The sequence below is a fragment of the Molothrus aeneus genome, chromosome 1 (genome assembly GCF_037042795.1).
Source record: "Molothrus aeneus isolate 106 chromosome 1, BPBGC_Maene_1.0, whole genome shotgun sequence".
Lineage (NCBI taxonomy): Eukaryota > Metazoa > Chordata > Aves > Passeriformes > Icteridae > Molothrus > Molothrus aeneus.
In genome coordinates, this window is record NC_089646.1 from 102,654,305 (window position 1) to 102,676,483 (window position 22,179).

The window sequence follows — 22,179 nt, forward strand, 5'->3', positions numbered from 1 at the left end:
TCAGTCCCTACTAAATCCATTTCCACATACTTTCTACCAATGTGATGAATGCAGGCAGATATTCTACTGTGAAGAGTGGGCTGGGGAGTTCTCTTATAAACATTTTTAGCAGTCCCGCTGCATCATTATTTCGTACTTGGTCCCAGTCAAAAGTGTCTTCATAAAATTTTGCCTCAAGTTCTTGATGGAGATTCTGAAAAAGAAAAGAAACATTTGGCCTTCAATCATTGCTGCTGATCCAGCAATTTGTGATCACTTCAGAAACCCCATTACAAGCAGCAGACAGGTTTGTACAGTACTTGAACTAAAGCAGCCCTAACCCTGTGACAGCCATGTGGAGCTCAGAGCAGGTTAACAAGTCAAGTTCCTGCAGATATTTGGCAACCCAGACTAAATTTGGTTTGCTATAGCTAGATTTCTGCCAGCGAACAATTTGAACCACCTTAAAGCAAGGCATTTTGTGCAATGTCTTAGAACTAGAAGGAGAAAACTCAGTTAGCACAGCTGTTCATTTTGTTTAAAACACTCTCCAGAGGTTTTGACCCTTAAGTCACAAAGGAGTGGTGTTTCTTCCTCACTGCCAGTGAACTTGCTAGATACTCTGAATCCATGGGCCTTCAGCAAATGGCTTAAAATTCAGGTCTTCCCATCTTTGAAAGGAAGTTTTATGTTAGGATAATTATAGTTAGATTTGGTCAAACTGCAGAAAAATAAAGATTCAAAACCATTACTCTCAGAAAAAACCTTAATGCATAAAACCCCCCCTGCAAACCTCTAAAGACACAGGAGAGGTTTAAGATAGAATTGAGGATGATACCATTTTGGGTTCCCATTTAATCCCCTTGTTCATCCTGCTCCATAACAGAGGTCAGTAAAGTTCTGGAGGGTCACTAGCCAGTGTTCAAAACACATATGTGAAAGGGAAATACTCAGCAAGGCTCCTAGTAGGAACAGGATTTGGCTTCAAACCCAGATCACTGTTCAAAAAATGCATGCTCCTCAAAAAATTATTGAGTTTAAAAGATTGAAGGACAGTATTTTAATATAAGAATGTTCATAAATAATGCAGCTTTCACAATTATTACTGGCCAAACACTGTCCTCTCCATAGAAAGTTTGTTGCTGCTTTTTATGAGACCATCTATGACAAAATATATCTGTAGCAAATATTTGGTTTTGGATCATGATTTTGTCAGTTGTACTTTAATAAAATGCACAGTTCAGTCCATTCAGGTAGAAAAGCTTTTAGAAATGAATTCTGCTTGCCACGTCTCACATGAATGGAAGGAAATTACATATCAAGTGCAGTCACACATAATGAAGTAGAATGGCTGCACAAACGGAAGTAGAAAGTCGTTCAGGATTTGGCATAAAATGCTACAGTCTCATTTTGACTAGCACATTTTACTGGTTTTAATCTGGGCTATCTCAGCTTCCTCTGTATTCACATCCTTTGCACATAATCAATATAAACACCTAGACTGAATTCTCTCCTGTAACTGACTGGAAATGTGGAACAGAAATCCTCACCTCATCAAAAGCACAAGAGGACAGAATTCTACTCCACATTTTTCTGCTGAGTACTGGGAAAAAGCCACAAAAACAGAATGCAAGATTTTGGAAACATAAACATTTTATATATATATATATATATATATATACAGTTATATATATCTCTCTCCACACAGGTAAGCATGTATTTTATACACTCAATTCTCTCCCTTCCTGCCTTATATACATGTATCTATGTATGCATCTAATACTTTTAAAATATGTGCTGCATTTTTTTTTTAACATGACTGATCCTTCACTAGACTGTCATACAGTTCTGGTTCACTGGAGCTTTTGTTACAGGGGAAAACTTGTATTCATTTCTTTTAGTCTTTGTTTCATAGAAGAGCAACCTTTAATAATTTCCATATGCCTTTTCTTTCTCCAAACAAGACTGAAATAAAGTTGGAATGCCCTTAGGTCCTAATGTCATAATAATGTATGAAGGCTTTTGAAGGATGAAATCTGGATCTGCTTTGAAAAAATCTCTCTCTTGCTCACTGGTTTGTTGGGCAGACTCAAATGAAACCAAAACTCAAATAATTTAAAAACTTTGACATGGGCAGTTTAACTTACCACCTAGTATGGAGGAGTTGCATATGAAGTCATATCTCATAGCAGCTCCCAGGATACAGGTTGTGAAAAAGAAGTGAACAAGACACAGTGCAGTGTATGCAAAGAATATGAAAATAATTGAATTAGAGCACAGCCCTGCTGTGTAATGTCCAAGGAAAGACTGGAAAAATTTGAGATTGTGTGAAATTACATTCAATCATCTGTATGAAAAAATGAGGAAGCTGAAAAGTACAGGGCAAGTTAGGAGCTCCCTTCTGCAAGATGTGGCACTTTTCAAGGCTTTGTGGACTTTTATCAGTGCATGGAGTCGAAGGAGCTGGGATGCTGCTGCCTAACTTTGGTGTGTTTCATGTGATGCTGCTTTTTCTTATTCAGCCATTTTTTATGATCCTCAGCCCACCCAATTGTTTAGCAATCCCCATCATTTGTGTGGCTGCTACAATGTTGAGACTTCCTGCCTCAGAACACAAAACTAGCTCCCTTGAGGATGAAAAAGTGGGAGTAGGATGCACTGTAAGGTGTTGCTTAAACAAGATAAAAAAACAAGCCTAAGGGAAAAGAAAAAAAAAGAAAAAAAGCAAAAATCTGGGAAAGAGATAGACACTACTAAGCCCAGAAAAAAGCCCAACCAACCAAAAAACTGCCTTGTTTTTCTAATTTGCCTCCTCCAGCTCCTGGAATGAAGCTGGTCTGGAGAAACAATTGCAAATATTACTGGCCCACAGTGTCAGGTTATTGGGTGCCAATTATACTGTGTTCATAGCCCACAAATAGCCTGTGAAAATGCAGTACTTCAGGCTGCCAGCAGTGAACAGAGGCCAAATTTCTCTCACTTGGATCATGAAATTGCGAGATCACAGACGATAAATGGAAAATAAAATGACACAGAGGTTAAAATGACATAGAATAAGATCTTTATCTGATGTTCACTCAGTTTAGGAACTCTGCATTTCTAAAATAAATTAAAACAGAGATAAGATCACAGCAATTTTGAATGACAGAGATAAACTGAAAGGATGTCAGTTTTCTCCAAGTTTTGTGGAGAAAAATCACATTCAACATCCTCTGTGCTTTATATAGAACATTAACTAAATCAAAGTAATAGACCAAATGGTCTGTGATTTATTGGTTCCCAGGAACTAACCTGACCTTTCACTGGCAGGAGTAGGAATGCTGAGCTACACAGATCAGTGTTTATGTGCAGTCTGAATTTGTGTGTATGTTGTATTATTTTACATAGAGTCTGTGGTCCAGAAGACAGAAAACTGGCTTGAGTGTGTACCTTGACTCTGGAGGCAGATCCAGGAACCCGTAGAATTCCTTCAGTTTCCAAACCTGTTTCCTCAAGCTTGAGCAGCAGCTGAAAGAAGAGACAAAAAAATCCAGGAAAATACTCAGAAGTGCTTAATACTCCTGACTTTCTTTTCAACCTAGGTATCCTTGAAATGAATCTGAAAAAGATACATTTCTATGGAATCAGCTAACGAAATCCAGCCAGCTCACGTAAATAAATCTGCCTAATTTGTCTCCATAGTCTCCTGATCCTGAGGTAAGAAGTATGCAGAGTATAGAAAACTGCTAATGCAATAGGCCCCTCTGTCCTTGGCTTGAGAGTTAGCACTGCTATAGAACAATTAACACATAAATATATTAATGAAACAGCAGATATGCTTAAACACAATGGTGTTTTGAAGGAAAAATAACCTCTGAGGAATGTTTAAGTGTGCCCCAAGGGGCACAATGGAAAGGCCTATAGATAACATAGGTTTTTGGAACTGAGAACTCTGATTAGGGAACGATCCCAGGATATTTTATTTTCAAATTTCTGTGAATAGAGGACTAAACTTTCCATTCCAATTGGTTATTAAAAAAAACCCCCAAACTTTGCTTTTATTTAATTTTGAACACTGAGGAAAAAAATAAAAATTCCAGCATTTAATCATACAGCTCTGGACTTTCACCACCAGATCGGCTTCCTGCCCTAACCTTGATTCTTCTGATTTCCATTGTTATCTTGATAGGGCAGCAGTGGAGCTAATCACAAAGTCATGTAAATGCTCAAGTTGTGTCAGAGTTTCCCCTGACACTCCCCAACACTTCTTCTTTTGTCAGTATTTACAAGGAAATCTGTTGCCATTTTGAGTCTGTGTAAATCCATGCAACTGCACACGTACTTGTGTCTGTGTACCTGCCTCCAAGACATCCACAGGATATCCCTGGCCAAATGTCTCATTTAAATACCATTGTCTTGTCATACAAACCTCAATCAGAAGATACCACCTCCATTCTGCAAACAGTAGCCAAGTAATATCTGTGGTTTGAATTAATGTTAAATTAAAACTCCTGAAACAACAACTCATCTCTGCCTCTTCTGCACACACACAGTTTTGCTTGGCTCTCCATCTTAATGAAAAAGGGAAACAGAAAGACATTTTCTTCCTGAAGTTTCCTGCATGGTATCACATAATTACAAAAATCAAAAAGGGTCCCCACCAGAGATAAAAAGCCACAAAAGGAGCAATTTTCTCTCCTCATCACAAAGTTTTCAAACCACAATATTCAGTCAGACAGTCTCTAGACACCTGCCAGTCTGAAACTTGTCTAATCTGATGACTCCTTTGAGTGTCAATGCAAATGGTGGAAAAGCAAATCCTAGTGACCAAGCAGGCCAAGTGATACTCACTTTTTGGAAGATAAGGGGCACTTTTATTCCAGGAAACTTCTTTTGGTCATTCTCCAGCAGCACGGTGAGGGGGACTCCGAAAAGACCATTCTCTTAAAAATAACAACAACAAATGTGAAAAGGAGGAAACACAGCCTCGTAAGCACCTTCTTCCAAAGCTGATGGAACATGAAGGTGGCTGCAGAGGGGATGCCACACACGGTACCTCGTCCCCGCACCCTCTCCACGCGGTTCCTCTTCAGCTCCACGCCCAGCGCATCGTAGAAGGCCGTGAGCTCGATCAGGGAGAGGTAGCGGATCTTCTTCATGTCTTCGGGAGATAGGTCCCCAACCTCCGTCAGCCCAAAGCGGCTCTTCCGAACAATGAATTTCTACAGCAGAGATGGGTCGCGTCTTTATTTGCACCAAAGTTACAGGAAGTGGATTTTTGTTTAAAAAGAGATGCGCGGATGTGACTGGAGGTCACGTTCAGGTAGATGGATAACAATAAAGAGATAACTATAGCCCTGTAGATTGGCCTGGTATGGTGACACAGCTGGCATCCACCTGAACATAAAACTGAGCTTCTTGCTCACCATGCACCCTTGCAGTTTGACTGGGAAGTGGTGCTGGAGCACCTCAGTGTCTGCACTTCAGCTGGGACAAATGAGTTACGTGCTTCTTTAAAAGTTTTGCCCAGTTTCTGAAGGATGTAGCATTTTGCTCTGCTCCTGCCTTCCCCAAAACATCTTCAAATGCTGCTGAAGTGGGTGACACAGTTAATCATGGATATGGTTCTATATCAATTGTGTATGTGCAATGAATTCATGCCTGCTTTGCATAATGCTATTAACTTATGAGGTCTTACAGGGGAGTTCAAACTGAAGATCTGAAGAAAAGCCCAGAAGCAAAACTGCTTAGTTCAGAAGCCAACCTGCCAACTTAGGGGTATTTTTTATTACTCAAGAAAGCTTATAAACAGGACTCCCAGCAGCGAACAAATAATTTATTCAAGTAGACTTAAACTAAACGATACTGAGTAATTTGGGAGCATGTGAAGAGGTCTACATATTTTAGAAACTGCAGTGTCAGGGACCAGAGCCAGGAATGTTGTGTCATAACAGATGCATTTGTACAAATGTCAAAAAGAACAAACACCCATCAGTTTCTGACATAACTGTTAGACATAATAACAAAGTCATAGTAAAAAAACATGGTAAAAACCATGCTTTTCAAAGAACTGTGGATCTTTGATATTGTACTTTTTTTTAAATTTAAACCAGGTATTGTTAATAAGAGGCATAAATAAATAGTATTACAAAATCATCTCATTCCTTTAGGGAACTGAGTGGAAACCCAGCCTCTATTAATGTTTTGCTTCTGGAGATTTCAGCTCAGTCCTTAATTTTTTTAAGAAATTTCGACTCAAAAGATTTAACCCATCTTTAAATTAAGCCAGTCAAACTGATTAAGAAAAAGGTAAATAAAAAAAACCCCAAACAAACCTTAAACCTAATTGAAACAGAAATTAAACTTACTGCAGATTTCAAAAGGAAGAGAGTACAAAGGACACCTAGATCATGTAGTTTAGGACTTCATAAACTACACTGCATATGGTCTTTCAATAGGGGTTAACAATAATTGGGGGACAAAGAGTGTAGGGAATGGAATAACTTTTTTTACTTGCTGCCTGGGGCATTTTTAGCCCAGAATATTCCCTCCGTAGAATGCACTGTTAGCCTTTTTCTGAGACTTAATGTAACAAAAGCTGCATGGGAGTTAACCTTCTGAAGAAACATAAAATACTAAAGAATATCTACACATTTTGATTCCAGTGATGCTAAAAGTACAAAAGCAGTCAAAATGCAATAAATCACCTTGAAAAAAAGGGAAAAAACCCCAGACTGTATACATATATTTTCAGGGGGGAAAGAGAAAAAATTCTAAGCACTGCAAAACTGATTAAAAAGGGTACTACAAAGATTTTCCACAGTGGCTGTTTGACTCCTAGGGGTCACTATGATGTGATGCTGTGGTTAATACAAACTTTGGGGCTGGCTCTCTTTCTCTGTCTTGTGTCACAATTTTCCAGTGGTTTTTCTTACAGTGGTGTAATATGCAGGTTTGAAGGAGGCTGTGCTATCCTGAAATTAGATTACCATTGTTTTGGCTAAGGATCGTGTCTGATATTTTGCAATGTTGTTTCTGTGCAGTGTAATCAGACTTGTACTTCTGTGGTATCTTCAACTAAGTCACATGGACCATGGTCCCACATTGGGGAAATCACATGTACTTTGGGGAAATCCCTATGCTCCTGGGGATGTTGAGTTGATTCTTGTAGGAGACAGGGGACTGCCTGCTCCAGGGGACATGCTATTTTATGATATACAATATCTGTGCAGCTCTGTACACACCATCAATGAAGTTGGCTACGTTGTCAGGCCCACCCTGGAGAAAGTGTGATGTTCCATAGCCTCCAGTGTAGCCCCACTGTCCTTCTGAGTGTAGGTGACTGGCAGCTCAGGGTAACAGAGTTTGAGGTGATTTTTCTGCTGAGGCCCATTACAGTCTGAGTCATTATGGGAAAGAACCAAACACCACGAGCAGCAGCAGTTGAAGCTAGGGAAAGGCCAACATCAACAGCTATGATTGCTCACTTTTTTCAGAAATGCTCTGCAATGACCTGGCATGTTTCTTGTGTGGCCTTCTGAACTCATAAAATTCTGTCCTGCACACAGAGCAGCTCAACTCCAGCACAATACTGGCATTTTCTAAGGTTTATCAATTATGAATTCACAGATCCATGATATTCAATATGGCATCTTCTCTTCCCTCTTTGTCATCAGTTGCCCAGCTCTATAAACTAGGAAGTGTCTGTGCTGTTGCAGAGAATATTTCATGAGTGTGCATATGGGTAGTAACGACCAAAATCATGATGAGTGTAGAAATGCCCTTAGTCACCACCAAGTTATCCCCACCAAAAAAACCCCAAAAATCCAAACAACCAAAGACAGAATAAACAACACAGGGATTTCACATAAATTATGTAATCTATGTGGTGTCTTATCATTTAACATAGAAGCTTACTTCTGCATCTCAGCTTCTTCCTTGATGGAATCTGAGATGGACAACTGACTAATTCTCAGATAATTCAATGTCTGTGTGGATTGTAACCATTTTAGATAAGTTTGTGACCTCAGGACATCATAACATTCAGGAAATTTTTCCAAATACTTTACAGACACTTCATACATGTTACTGAAAAGGTGGTACTGGAAGCACTAAATTAATGCTCCAGTTTTCAGTGGTGGAAGTTGTGAGGGCTGATCTGAGTAGAAAATTGACTTCCATGACTTCATTACATAATTCCAGACAATGACACAACTGCTCAGTGCATGTCTGGATGATATGGCAAACTTTTCTTGAAAAATTTATGTACAATCTCCTATAGTGTGATTTGCTCTCAATACTGACTGGAAACAGCCAGTACTGCTGCAGGAACAAGGTTTGCTTTCCTCCCTTTATCTTCAATTTTAAATCCACATGTTAACAAAGGCAGATAATCTGTGGGGGAAAAAAGTAGGAAAGCAGACAGGTAACAAAAATGATTGTTAGTTTTAGTGACAATAAGCAGTTTTTATTTCTGGGTGAAAAAATTGTGGATGATGCAATATTTGTGGACTGAGTTACACATACTCATCTGGGCACACATGTTCATGATGAGTACAAGTAAAAACCTGGCTTGGATATCCATATTAACTTTGGGAATCAGTCACAGGCAGTAGGCAGGCACACAGAGAAGCCTCTACAAAGCACACACTGCAAAGGCCAGATCATCTATCTCAACAGACTCCATTGTGCTGGGGATATGAAACAGGAAATTGCTGTGTTAAAGAAAACAATTGAGGAAATATATGGAGAAGAAACTTACTGGCAAAGCTGAGTCTTCCTTTTTGAACCTCTGGTTTTTTGGCCACTCTTGGGTTTTTGGAAGGACTGTAATGGATTCTGAGAAAGAGACATCATAGGAGAGCTCTTCTGTTATGGAGGGGCTGCCTTTATCTGTTCCACAGTCTAGACAGCTCTTAGCTGAAAATAAGGGAAATTATATATGAATAGTAAATTGCATTTAGTACAGAGACATTAAAAATTTGAACCAAGAATACAAAATTCTTGAGAAAGTAATAAAGGAAGTGCTTCAAAGAGGAATTTCAGTGCAAACCACAGCATGTTCCTGTTTTGTCTTGAGGAAATAACCCCTTAGAAATAAAATCCCTATTTTCATTTTAGATTATTTAACTTGTTGCTTTCTGTGAGAAAGATAGTTAAACTGGAACTTCCTGTTTATCAGGATTACCAAGTTTTTTTACTCCATCCTTGTCTTCCCAGGCCAGCAAACTGTGGTGGCACTTGTCAAATGAACAATTAAAAATAAAAGGTCTTGTCAGAAAAATGCTGTTGACACAGTTTCTCAGGTTACTGATGACTTATATATAATCACAAGACATTGTGCATATATTTTCTGTAGTCACATACACATATTTCTCATTGTTGATAGTTTAGTTGTCAGCACCATAAAAGGACAAAACATACAATATTCCAGTTTGAAAAACACTGTATCTACTGGCATTTATAGTAGATATTGTGAAATGACTTAATGCTTTTCTCTAAAATTTAGTCACCTCCTTAAATTACTGGATGTCAGAGGAAAATTCTTGAAATCAGTACAATCAAGTCTAGAAATATGCTATTGTCATGGAGGCCAAAGTGTGAAAACATAAATGAGTTACAGGGTTGCCAACTTTCCTGATGGATCTCTAGTACTCAGGTCAATTTTTAGTTTTCCTGTAAGGTTCAGCTCCTAAATCTGTTTGGGATGGAATCATAAATTTAATTGAAATGAAGTAGAATTTCAGCCCCCAGAACTACAGAGAAGAATTTACTAACATGACACAAGTGTATTCAAAAGCTGTGGCAATCAGAAAGTGAATTAAAAAAAATTACATGTCTTATAAACTTGTGCATGCCCCATGTTCTCTGAATCATTGCATTTACAGTTACAGGGACTTTTCTGCAACACTACATATTTTACAAGTCTAATATGAAAAAAGTTAAGTGTGTTATTAGGTGGCTTCTGGTTTCTGAACTGTGGCTTTAGTTGTTGTCTAATGTCCAAGCCATTTAAGGTGTTTCCCATCTCTCTTCCCATCTCTCTTGGACACAGCACCACAGACTGCTCATGGTACCTCTGGGCATTTGGTTCCCCATCTGTTTCAGTAAAACTGCTTGCAGAGCAGAAGCATCAGCAAAGCAGCTTTTGCCACCAAGGAAAATGTCTGTGCCACTGTATCCAGAGGTAAACATCCAAGGGACTAGTTTAGAAATTTGGATACTAATATCCCTGCCTTGAACAATGGTGATGGGAAGAGCTTTCAAACTAAGAGATGAACATTCTCATGGAAGGTTGCTGACAATTATCCAGACACTGTGTAGAGGAGAGCTATTACTTTCATTAGCACAGCCAATCACTGTCAGGGTAAAGAATTTAAGGGATAACACCATTCATAGATCAGAATAACAGGGCAGAACTAGGAAAATTATAAATTTCTAATACTACAATTTCTGCAGTACTGGAGAAGAAATGTGGAGGAAATATACCTCTTTGATTTGCAACAAGAAAATACACTGATATATTTTGGACAAATTCTGCATGATATTGCTTACAGATTATTTTCACATTCCTAGTCTTGCAGTGATCAGCATTTTTAAGATGCTGATGCCTCAAGGGCAGCATTCTGTGTCTGTACAACATCGAACTTTAATGGCAAACTTTGGTCCTGCATGACAATAAGCTGACAATGATTTTAAAGAAATATACGCAGCACTGCCCCAACATGAAAGAGGGGACGAACCTCTGAACCATAAAAGGATCTTTCTGTCTGTCATTTTACTAAGAGGAAGTGAACACTGGTTACATGTTGTCATACTCACAGCTAACTGATTTCCAAACTGGCTTCTGCCCAGGAAGCTGGATACCATTAGAAGATACTGGTGACACTGGAACTGTCTCAAATGTGGGCTGATAGGCAAGGAAAAATGATCAGACTGCAGTGAAGGCAAACGTCTACGGACAGAAACTGCTACAGTTCAAGCAAAGGTGTATCATTCTCAGTTTACACTCTCTTGACAAGATTAAACAATCTGTTGTGATTCTTCAGAGCATATATTTCAAAGCCAAGCCTGAGAGTCAATCTTCCCCAGACTGCATAGATTTGGACTGTGTGGAGGTCAGTAATACTGCAGCTTGCTGTACCTAATGAGTCCTGTCCTATAAAGTGACTGAAATTAGCTAAGTAAATTGCTGTACAGAATTAGGCTAACTGAAAGGTCCTCCTCAAATTGTAATTCATCCTGGCTTTAATAATTTTGGCCACAAATCTTTTTGAAGACTCTCTGGCACAAGTTGAATACCTGCTCTTCCCAGGGACCTGTCAGAAATCAGTTAGTCTGCTACCTCTTGTGATTTGGGCACCAGAAAGCTATTAAAGGATGGATGTCCTCCCACAGGCTATGCACTAATACTTTTATCAGTGAATTGCAACAAACAACTTGAGGGAAAAAAGAAACATTTTCTGTATTCAAATTCATTTCTTTCTGCTCCAGAAACCATTCTGCACTGCTGAGAGGTGGCTCGGCAGCCCAGAGGGTGATTTTCAAGCAGTGTCACCTCTTCTTAGCAGTGGAGTTTTGGCCTTGTCCTCAGCAGTTTTGTGGCTCATAAAGACAAATCTGAGTGTTTGTGTTCCATAGGTAATAACAGCTCAACTATTCATTCTTGAGTAAAAAAAAAAAAACAAAACCAACAAACAAAAACAAGGTCAGGAATTATAAAACTGCTCTGAAGCTTACTCAGTGAAAGGAACTACAATGTGTACATTTCTTCTGCTGTTATTTGTATCCTTGTGGGAAGCACCCAGCCCTTCTCAAACCTGCTGTCTCACATACCCTGAGCCTGATGGAACAGACCCAGTTTCCCAGCTGAACCTGTAGCTGTAGGCCCCCATGAGCCCTTAATAGCAGCTCTTTTAATTGCTCTTTAAATTGCTAAGTCAGCTGTTTATCAACAAGTAGCAATGCCTCAGGGCAAAAATTCTGTTTTCCCCAGTTGTAGTCAATGTGTGGGAGAAGTGTTCAGGCTGTCAAAAAATGTCAGATATTTAAATGACAGAAAGCTCTTCTAATTGGAAGCCTGAAATAAGGTTTCAGTTGTTTTATCCAATCTTATCCTTTAGCTATTTGGGTAACAAAGTCAAATGTAACAAGAATAAAATCTCTCCTGAGAAAGTCCACTCAATGGCTTGTGAACTTGATAGCAAACAGGATCTGAGTCACATGGGCTTCCTTTGCCAGAAGACTGTAAGGACCATAGATTTTTTAAAAAAGAGAGCTGGATACTTTTATGATAAAATCCCACAACATTTTTACACAAAAAGCTTCAGGACGTAAAAAAAGCACCATAAATTTCAGGTGGGAGTATAGATGTGGAGAGGATTGCTAAACTTGTCTCAGCAATTTGGGAAAATCAACCATAGAAGCAGATATGCTTCTGCTTAAGATCCAGATGGAAAAATTAATGGTAAATATTAGCAACTGGCTCATCTACTTTCAGTGCTCAAAATGTCTGACCCTGTGAACAATACTCAGAATAGATTTATGGTAAATCAAGTTCATGAAGAAAAACCCACTTCCAGCTTTGTTACATGGGTGAAACGAGTCGTGAAGCACCTGCAGTATCCTGGTTCTGATAAGCAGGGCAGAGCTGGCAGACAGAGATATGGAAGATGGAGTGGACTGCATACTCTGCCTGGCACCCAGCAGGGCTGGCAGCAGGCAACCCTAGCCTGGGGAAGTGCATAATGTGAACTGTGCACAATAACTGGGGTACCTGAAAATGTCATATTCTCAGCCCCATTTCCCAGCCTCCACAGTGAGAGTCTATAATGAAACCAAATCTATGTCTCTTTTGTTAAAATGTCTTCCTTCCCCCCCCGCCCTTACTTTTTTTTAATGTTAGAAAGACTGGGAATAAAACCTTTTAATGTATGAATTTAAAGATCCAGATTATTTCTGTAGGGTAAAAGAAAATTAAAGAACTTTTGAAGACCTTTCCCCAATGAATGTGAAAGACCAAGAGTCAAACTGTGTCCTTAAATAAACTGGGACAGCTTTATTCATTTGCCTGGGGCTTCAGCAAAGGTGAGGCTTCCCATATCCTGATTTTGACTGAAAGTGATTCATTAGACACACTAAAAATGAGTCCACTGTTTACTGCTACAACATACACAGGAATTTCCAATGGGAAGATGAAATCAGAAGAGCAAGGAGAGGATGGAGATGAGGTAGGCAGACAGTTCTTTAGTAGCTATACTCATTGTAGAGATGTAAAACCAAATCATTGGAGCACCAAAGAGACCAAATTTTATATTCAGCCCTGAAGCTAAAGGAAACAAAGGCAAAGGAGGATAACCTTATAGCTCTGACCAGGATACAATTTGCCCATGCTTTGAATATATTCATATTTCCAAGCACTGCCACCACAAACACCTTTTCATGCAGATAGCTCTGGGTTAGTAAGTGATTTTTCTTTAACTAGGACATTATTTTGTCATGCATTGATGAAGTAAAATGCTTATAGAAAGTCTTCAGGAGTTTTAGTTAATTACAATGTACAGGGTTGGGCTGTTAATGAGCACAGTGCTTCATCTCCTCTGTCCAATAACAGAATGAATCTATGTGTGTCCCCCATTTGTATTCTGCTGTTGATTTTTCTAAGCTCTGAGCAGTAGCAGAGCCGAACGCTTCTGATGGAAGCAGCAGGGTACCAGCAGTAAGGAAAATCAGGCCACTGTGATTAATAAACCATCCAATTTAAAACTCAGTAGTGTGGCTGTCAGTCGAATCTTCTGGCTGTGGACCTGTCTGAAGCAAAGCAAAAGCACCTCAGCTGGGACAGGCTGCTCTACTTGCTAAGGAGTGGCTTTTGTAACCACAGGGGTGGTGTTTTTTATACCACAGGGGTAGCATTGTGGTACCACAGGGGTAGTGTTTTGCCCCTAGGCTCCTTTCCTGGACAGGCAACAGAAGAAAACAAAAAAAAGCCCAAAACCTAAAGCTACCAAAACAAGAAAAGGAATAGCTGCATTTCCTTTTATTTCAGTCCATTCTGTCTGTTGAGGGGACACTCCTGCCATGAGGGCATGAACCTCAAGGCAGGATGGCTGGAAAAGCAACTTTTGTTCTGTGCTGACCCATGCAGAGCCTGGCCACTAGGCAGTAGTAGCAAAACATCGAGCAGGCAGGGTTTTTTCAGAACAGAGAGGAAAAAACTAGAGCAAATCTATCTTTTTCTTCCCCCACTCCAGATGACAACTAATTTATGCCTCTTTAGTGGTCCCCTAAATCTCATCTCAGGTGACCCTAGTGAGCTAATCTCCTTTTCTCTCATCATTAGCCAAGGAAGAGAGTAATCCATCCTGTGACCCATCCCTCTGGGCTCTTGTGATTCTTAGGTTGTTGGGAAGAGGTGTAAATCCATTCTCCTAATGGGGAGGATTATAGAGTTAAGTGAAACAATTAGATCTGATTTGCTATTTGCAGCATGTTCTGTTTACTTCTGCCCTTCCCAACTAAAAGGCAGGATGGGAAAGCAGAACTGCATGTCATTTCAAGCAGCCTCTCTTCCCCAGCTGTGCAGAAAAGATTTGCTTGTCCCCATCTCCTGCCACTCTTTTCTTTTGGCTGGGTTGTTTTCAATGTGCTTCTCTTCCCCAAACTGATAAATCACAAAGGTTCTCTGGAAGTGGTAGGGCCATGCCCAAAGAGGCAGCAAAGCTCCAGGGACTGCTGACACCCCCTTAAAAAAATTACTTGGGAAACCCTTAGGTCAGGGACACAAGCCCTCCTGAAGTGTGTTTATCCCTGAAGGGCTGATAATTAGGACAAAGTTTCTAAATCCCATAACAAGCAGCAGAGATAGGAGCACTGGTGAATAGGAAAATTAGAGTGTTAGGGCCTTGTAGGCTTTTAGAACTAAAACGTTTCACAGTCTGTTGGAGGGAGGTGATAGCATGCTCTCCAGTTGTTTTTGGGCATCTGGGTTTAACATCTAGGTCAGCACCTGCAGAACTGCATATTTTTGTGGGAAGAAGAAATTAGAAGACTTAATTACTTATTTGATCTTATCTTTTAGATTTCACAATGCAGAACCAGTAAGCGAACTGACTTTTGGAGGAGGTAAAACACTGATTTGAAGGGCAGCTGCTCTGAGCATCCAAATTCCTTTTGCAAGTGAGAAACTTTATCAAGTTAGAAGGAGAAAATAAGCAGGTCAAAAATAAATCAATAATGTGGCCATCTGAGAGGAAATGTAGCATGCTTATTTGGCTGACTTAAATTAATTAGGAAACTCAAGCTTTTGTAAAAAAATTAAACACCTTATGGTTTACAGATACTTGAATCAGGGAAGTGAGCTAATCTAAGTAGAAGTACCACTAGCTTTTTAATGTTCATGCAAACATGCCTGATATCTCTCATTAAAGAATGTCTGCCCACAGGAAACTACTGGATGCTTCTGGATTACTAGTGGGATATGTGCAAGAGGTTCAAAAGAATCCAGATATTAAATTTGGAAATAAAAAGTTTAAATATCTGGACATTATATCTTTGTAATTTTAACATAACTATGCAGCTACAATTTTTGTTCCCAATTTTTTTTTTTTTTAATAATCCAGGATATCAAGCCTTGAGGAGATGGTGGAACAAACAGGAAAGGACAAAGCAATGCCATAATGAAAAATAGTTTCTGGGAGTTTTAAAATGGCAACAATTTTAATATTAATTTCAAAGCTTGTGATCTTATTGGTGACTCCCATTTAAGACATCATGAGTGATAAACATAAAATCATGAGTGTTGCTTTGAGCAGTGGACTAAACTCACACAGCTGACTACATTCCCAGAACCAAAACATGTACTGACAGGAACTGGTGCGTTCAGAGCTATCCTCAGAGAAAAGTGGATGAAACCTCCGGAGGTACTGCTGATTTCTGAAGCCATGAAGCAAATGAAGTTAATAGGTTTTTGCTTGCTGTGTAAGTGAAATGTAACTGCCAGTGTACAAGTTACAATCGTGATGGCAGGTGTTTAATTGCTTATGCATATTTTAACCCCAGTTGCTTCATTAGACAAGTTTTACTTCACCACTGAGACTGCTGAGTAAATATCAAGTGTCCCCAGAAGCCATCAAAAATTTGAATAGCTGCCAAGAGTAACTCACCAATTTCCAAAAAATAAAGGAGTAAATGTTAGTTTTGACATGAGGCTGCAGGAGGAAGGCTGGCAACAGATACAACTTTATGTTACAGGTTAGTTACAAAACTGTACCACTGCATTTGGTTTCTTCCTTTCCTCTAAAATATACTGTATCCAGCATTAAAAGTCTGGTCTTATGGTCAGAAACTGCTAATGACTGTCTGTGCATTGTCAGCAGGAAAGAGTTTCTGTCTGGCACAAACTTTGGTGCATAAAAATTAGGATCAAAGGCATGCATGGGGACACTTACAGAAGAGTCACTGGTGCCAAAGATGTCTCGCACATCCCGGACTGTGTGCTTGTTCTTCTTCCTCAGAGTCTGAGTGTAGGTGTTGTACCTCTTCTGTACAGCAGCAGCTTGAGTTCTGGTCAGAGTGGACAGCAGGGCTTGGCCATCCTCCTCTTCAGCTCCTGAGATCAACGTGGATAAACCTACGTCCTGCAGCCATTCCGCCTCCAGTTCCCCTTCTGTGGAGGAAGACAGCATGTTAATAAGCCTGGCAAGGAATGAGAGGGGGCTGAAGGAAAAGAGTTGGCATGATGGACTGCTACCACAGCCTTTACCTTGAGAATACTCTAATTCCAACCTTTCTTAGGCCACAAGTGCAAGTTAAGTTAGGTTTGTAAACATATTGTCTTCGAAAAACGTTCAGTTTGTCAGTGTCTGCACAAGAGAGGCTTATGAGGAGAACAGAAGAGGCATTTCATCAGCATATGCATGTGAAGAAGGCAGCAGAGTAACCAGGCTGACAAAGCAAGGTTCCTAAAAATTAACTTGTAATTCAAAAGCACAAATCTCCTCAGTTCCCATTTATGCCATGCTCACCATTTGTAACATGGTGTATTGGAGAAAGCCATTTGGCTGATGGAAATAAAATCAGTATTCCAATTCAAATAAACAGAAATACTGGAGGTGTGTATACAACAGAACAATGGATTTGCACTCTATTGGTGCAATTCCAGATTCCAGAAGGTTGGCTGGTAGCTAGTGAAGAAGCCACACTGAGAGAAGGGTGATGTCCACCTAGTCCAATTGCTTGTTTTGAACAAAATTATTAAGAACCAGGGCTGCTCACTAAAGATCAAGGCTCAGGAAGGGGTAAGTGTCTAAGAGGTCCTGTAAGGGAGGAAGATGCAGAAATAGCCATCCTGGCATGCCAGGTATCACTCTAACTTCTAATTATTAAAGACTCATTAGCACTGTACACCCCAGTGTTTTTTGGGATCTCAATTTTAATACTTTCTTTGTTCAATACCTGCTTCCCAACTTGTTCAATACTGCAATTGGTTCCATAGTGAGGGTATGCATTGTGGGAAGAATTGTATTCTATCCTGGCTCTGTTGGACATGGCAGATGCTTCTGGCATCTTCCCACAGAGCCACACCTGCAGTCCTCTCACTACCAAAACGTGTCCATGTGAAGACAATATAGGTTTTCAGCTTGCTACATGTTACCTGAAATAATTGTGCCTTGTCACTATCTGGCTGTGGAAAGGTCCCAGTCTACCTTCTCTGAATCATTCAGTAATTTTAAACTTTGCTCTTACTGCCTTTTGGTTTGTGTTCCTTTTAAAATAAATGGTCATAGTATTTTAAAATCTCTTTTCACGTAGGAGATTTTGAGGACCTTCATTTCAGTTTTGTGAGCAATCCTAGCTCAGCAGTAAGCTGCTTGACACAAGACAGTAATTTCATTCCAGCCCTGACTGAAGAAGAGGTACTACAAATAAACATGTCAAACAGGAAATGGATTAATTTGCAGCACGTTCTATAAAACAACTCGTCAATGCACTTATTGTTCTTGTCCCAGCACCAGTCTTAATGGCAGGTTGGTATTTCCACTCTCCCTTTATTGCCTCTTCTTGACATCAGAATGCAGGCTGATTGATGGACACCAGTTTGCTGCACTTTGGCAGTTACATACACAAAAGAGAAAATTACAGAACTGGGCTGTAGGGACAAGCAAAAGCATCTTATGCATGTGCCATCACTGACTCCATTGTTAACTGCCCTGCCTCTTTACAAAGCACTACAAAAATAGCTGCTTCTAAACCCCTGCTCTGTGTTAGCCAGGGATGTGACCAGCCCTGTATCCCATGAAATAGCTTGTCTCTGCTCTTATCCTTTCTGTATCCACAGACAGGATGGAGACTGTTCCTTTGCCTTCTCTGTAAGCTTTGAACCAGTGACTCTTCTGCCATTTTCACTCTTCTTTCTAAGAAGGTCTCTTCTCTTTCTCGTGCGCTGCTGTTGGAGCCACATCTGTCCATGTTTCAGCTTTTAGATTACATTAATTCTGGCTTTTGTCCTGACATATTCTTTCCAAGAATTGAGCTTGTAATCAAACTCGCTATGAAAAATATCAGGGCAGACATTAAATTCTGCCTGCTTACGAGTCACCCTGTGACGTGTTTTCTCCGGCTTTTCCCTTTTCCTGTTCCAACCACACACAAACAATAGACTAACACATAATGACAGCAATCAGAGGAGTAAAAGTATTGAAGAGAAGAAATTATTGCATTAAAAAATGCTCAAAATTTTATGACACATTAGTATTAAATTAAGGTTAACCCCCCCCATGTGGTTTAAGAAAGCATTATTTTTATAGTTTTAGCTACTAATAGAGCATGTTCTTGATACTGTGTTTGATTCTGCAGCACCAGAAGACAGATAATTGAGAGAGTAGTTCTCTTTTTCTCATAGAGTTTGCTAGGAAAGATGTGTGTCTTGCTTTGAATCTCATTTGCACTCTATTGGTGCAATTCCAGATTCCAGAAGGTCGGCTGGTGGCTAGTGAAGAAGCCACACTGAGAGAAGGGTGATGAATCTCAGAGATAACCTGAAACAGCCCAGAGATATAACCTTAAATAACTCACAGCATTCAAGCCTTGTAACAAAAGTTGTAAAGCAATTCTGCACAGCATGGGCATCTTAAATACACCATGACTTTCTCCTCCCCATTTTCATCCCTCGTGTCACTTGTCATGATCTTCTGTTCTTTTTTGACTATATTTGCTAACATCAACAGAATAAGTATGCTGCTGTCTGCCCTTTGCACATGATGTCTGGCAAATCACATTGAGGTTCTGACAGTCATGCCTGCCTGGCTTCTATCACCCCTTGGCCTCCTTCTTAAGGATCTTCATCTCCTCCTCTCAAAGACATCTGAAATTAATATTTACTTTTATTTTGCCCTGAGGGTTTCCACATTGATTTTTAGTGTTTTGATCACTGGCAAGGAGTATTATCCTATTAGGACCTTAACAGAACTCACTATTATTTCCAAGATTTATAATCCTAGACTGAATATATTCCTGATGTTAATAACTAGGACAAGCACTGCCTGATTGTGTGTGGGTGTAGGCAATACATATATATATGTGTTTAAGACAACAATATGAAGGTAAATGAAGTATGGAGATGTATTGCATTTTGACTTGCAGTCTCATTTTTAATTTAGGGCAAAGGGGAAAAAATCAATGTGATTTAATGAGGTGTACTCAGACAAAGGATAACATGAGACTGCAGCAGAGTTCAGGCAGTTGAGAAGATTTAGTTCAGCACTGATGAAACTGATGGAAAAGTTTCTGGAAAGTAAGATCTTGTATTGCCTTGTCCTATTAAGTTATCCAACTTGGCAGCTCACAGATTTGTGTTATTCCCCTGACTGCAGACGAGTCAAGGACACCTGCTAGTTCGTGCTGACAATTGCATGGAGGAGGCACCAAGAGGCTCACAATCTCCTTATGGAGTCTCCAAGCTGAAGAGTATGACCAGACAGGAGTTTTCCCAACAAAAAGGAGAGGAGAGCAGAACACTGGATTTAGGCTGACTGATCATAACCCTCACAGCAGACCAAGATTTCTGGTGGTCTTCTCCTTTTTCTTCCAGGAGAGCCCAGCCGGAAACTCGTGAATGAGAGGTGTTTCCCATGGAAACAGCGCATGGTTGGAGCTAGATACCTCTGCATGGGTTACTTACCATGACTGGTTGCATATTTGATTGCTTAATAAAGCAGTACTTTCCACCATTCTTCCTGGTAGCAGAATTAATGACATCCCATTGCACGTCAAGGTAGGAAAACTACATCATGACTCGTGTTAATAATTGTATGGAAAGAGCATGCCATCATTTCAAAATCTATCCCTACATCAGTAGTTCCCAGACCAGGGGCCAGGAGCCACAGAAGGGTAGCAGCAGTTATCAGCAGGTCACGACCTCAGAAGAAATTTGGTTTCATTGTATAGTAACACCTGGTATTTTGTGTTACACAATCTAATACATTTGTGACGGGGGTCCTAACTGGAAAAAAAAAAAGAGAACCACTTTTCTAGATGTTATCAAATCCTCTAACACAAAGGTGCATTGCAACAAGCTATCACATACTGCATGTTTTTCCAAACACAGTGCCTAACGAGAGGGGAAAACATTAAGGTAACAGACTGAGGCAGTAATACCTTCAGGACATGTTGTATAAGTGATGAATGAATTTGGTCAAGTGGGGAGCCTGAACAATGTAGGCATCCCTACATTCAGACTTACCTCTAAACTTTCCTTGAACGATATCTTAATTGGGCAATCTCAGAGAAACAGGCAGATATCAAATTCCTGATAGGAGAATACTAAATCTACCCAAAAACTGCTTCAAGACTTTAATTATTTCTGAATCATATCCTATGAAAAGCCAGAAAGTTTGAAATTATAGCATACTAAATTAACATTTTGCTACTTTAAATGTTTTGGTTTAATCTATTTAAAGCTGTAAATTTAGTTTTCATTGAGTGCCTCTCTTTTCTGAATTACACTGTATCTGTCTTCCCAAAGCACAAATAAAATCAATGCAACAAAACTTACTTCAGAAGTTAATTAGTGGCTTCAGTGCCTAAACCAGACAATTATTGTTTCTTGCCAGTGGTTAACTGTGATGTTCATAAGAGGAGCTACAATGATTATAGACCCAGACTAGTACTTCTGCTCAGACTGAGTGACGCGAGGAAGGAGATCAGGCCATGGCTCTTTAGAGAGGAGGCAAAGCCAGGGAATGAGGAACAAGTGGTGTTCATGTGCTCACCATCAGCAGGTTTGAACTCCAAGAGCATTGCTTCTTCAGATCCATCTTCTCTGCTCTCCTTGATGCTCTCTACTTCACACCAGAAGTCCTCCATGGAAGTGCTGTCCATGGAGGCCTGAGAATTAGAGCGACTGAAGGCAGGAGGTACTGACTCGTTGGAAAGCATCCTGTTAATTCTTCGACAACGAGAGAAAGACTTTCTGAAAAGAGAAAGCCATAAAAAGAAAATCATCTTTCTATCACGCTAACTTGTGCCATGCAAATGGAGCAGGCAACCAGTGCTTGACCTGTGGCTGTACCAGGAAGTAGGGACAAGATTTCAGAGGCCAAGTACACAGTCCTGGTAATTGTCATGATCTCCACTGCTCACAACAATAATGGCTGGACATGTATTTTGCATCTGATAATTTATCTCTTTAATGTCCTTCAGTATTTCCCAGTCTAGGGGGAACTCAGGAAATGCAATTTCTATTTCCAATACTGGTATCCATCTAAAGAGACACTGGAAAACTATTTTCACTTCTTTTTGCCTCAGTTTCTATCTCTTCCTGTTTTGCTTACTGGCTGAAATGCCTCAGTGAAAACTTCTCTGGGGAAAAATAATTAGAATTGAGAACACTGAAATATTCTACAAACTCATCTTCACTCCAAAAAAGAAAAAAAAAACTTGAAAGATTTCAATTTTGAAAAATAATTACTTTTTATTTGAAAATCCTTTAAAAAAGATTTGGGATTCTTTTCTTAAGTTAAAAAAATTTCAAATAAAATTTGACTTTGAATTAAAGTAGTATATTCTATGTCAAACAAAGGTTTTGATCAGAGGTTCAAAAAAATTATGATTCACCAAAAATCAAGTTTCAAGTCAAGATTTAATACAGGGATTGAATTAAAACAAAGTTTGCTCCTTGCTCTTTTGTTCTTGTCTTTTCCCCACTGTAAGTACTTGCAGCTG

General features: G+C 39.6%; 1 protein-coding gene across 1 annotated transcript in view; it reads right to left on the reverse strand.

Moving 5' to 3' along the window:
- ARHGAP28 (Rho GTPase activating protein 28) overlaps positions 1 to 21,408 on the reverse strand; it is a 31,576-nt gene extending 10,168 nt beyond the window's left edge. The window contains exons 1-8 of the mRNA XM_066546300.1: positions 21,228 to 21,408; positions 16,407 to 16,624; positions 10,780 to 10,867; positions 8,720 to 8,877; positions 5,015 to 5,180; positions 4,810 to 4,901; positions 3,409 to 3,486; positions 31 to 193 (exon numbers count right to left, since the gene is read on the reverse strand). Of these exons, the coding sequence (XP_066402397.1) occupies positions 31 to 193; positions 3,409 to 3,486; positions 4,810 to 4,901; positions 5,015 to 5,180; positions 8,720 to 8,877; positions 10,780 to 10,867; positions 16,407 to 16,624; positions 21,228 to 21,393 (1,129 nt within the window). The 5' untranslated portion in view covers positions 21,394 to 21,408. The remainder of the gene's footprint in view (positions 1 to 30; positions 194 to 3,408; positions 3,487 to 4,809; positions 4,902 to 5,014; positions 5,181 to 8,719; positions 8,878 to 10,779; positions 10,868 to 16,406; positions 16,625 to 21,227) is intronic.
- Positions 21,409 to 22,179: the final 771 nt, after the last annotated feature.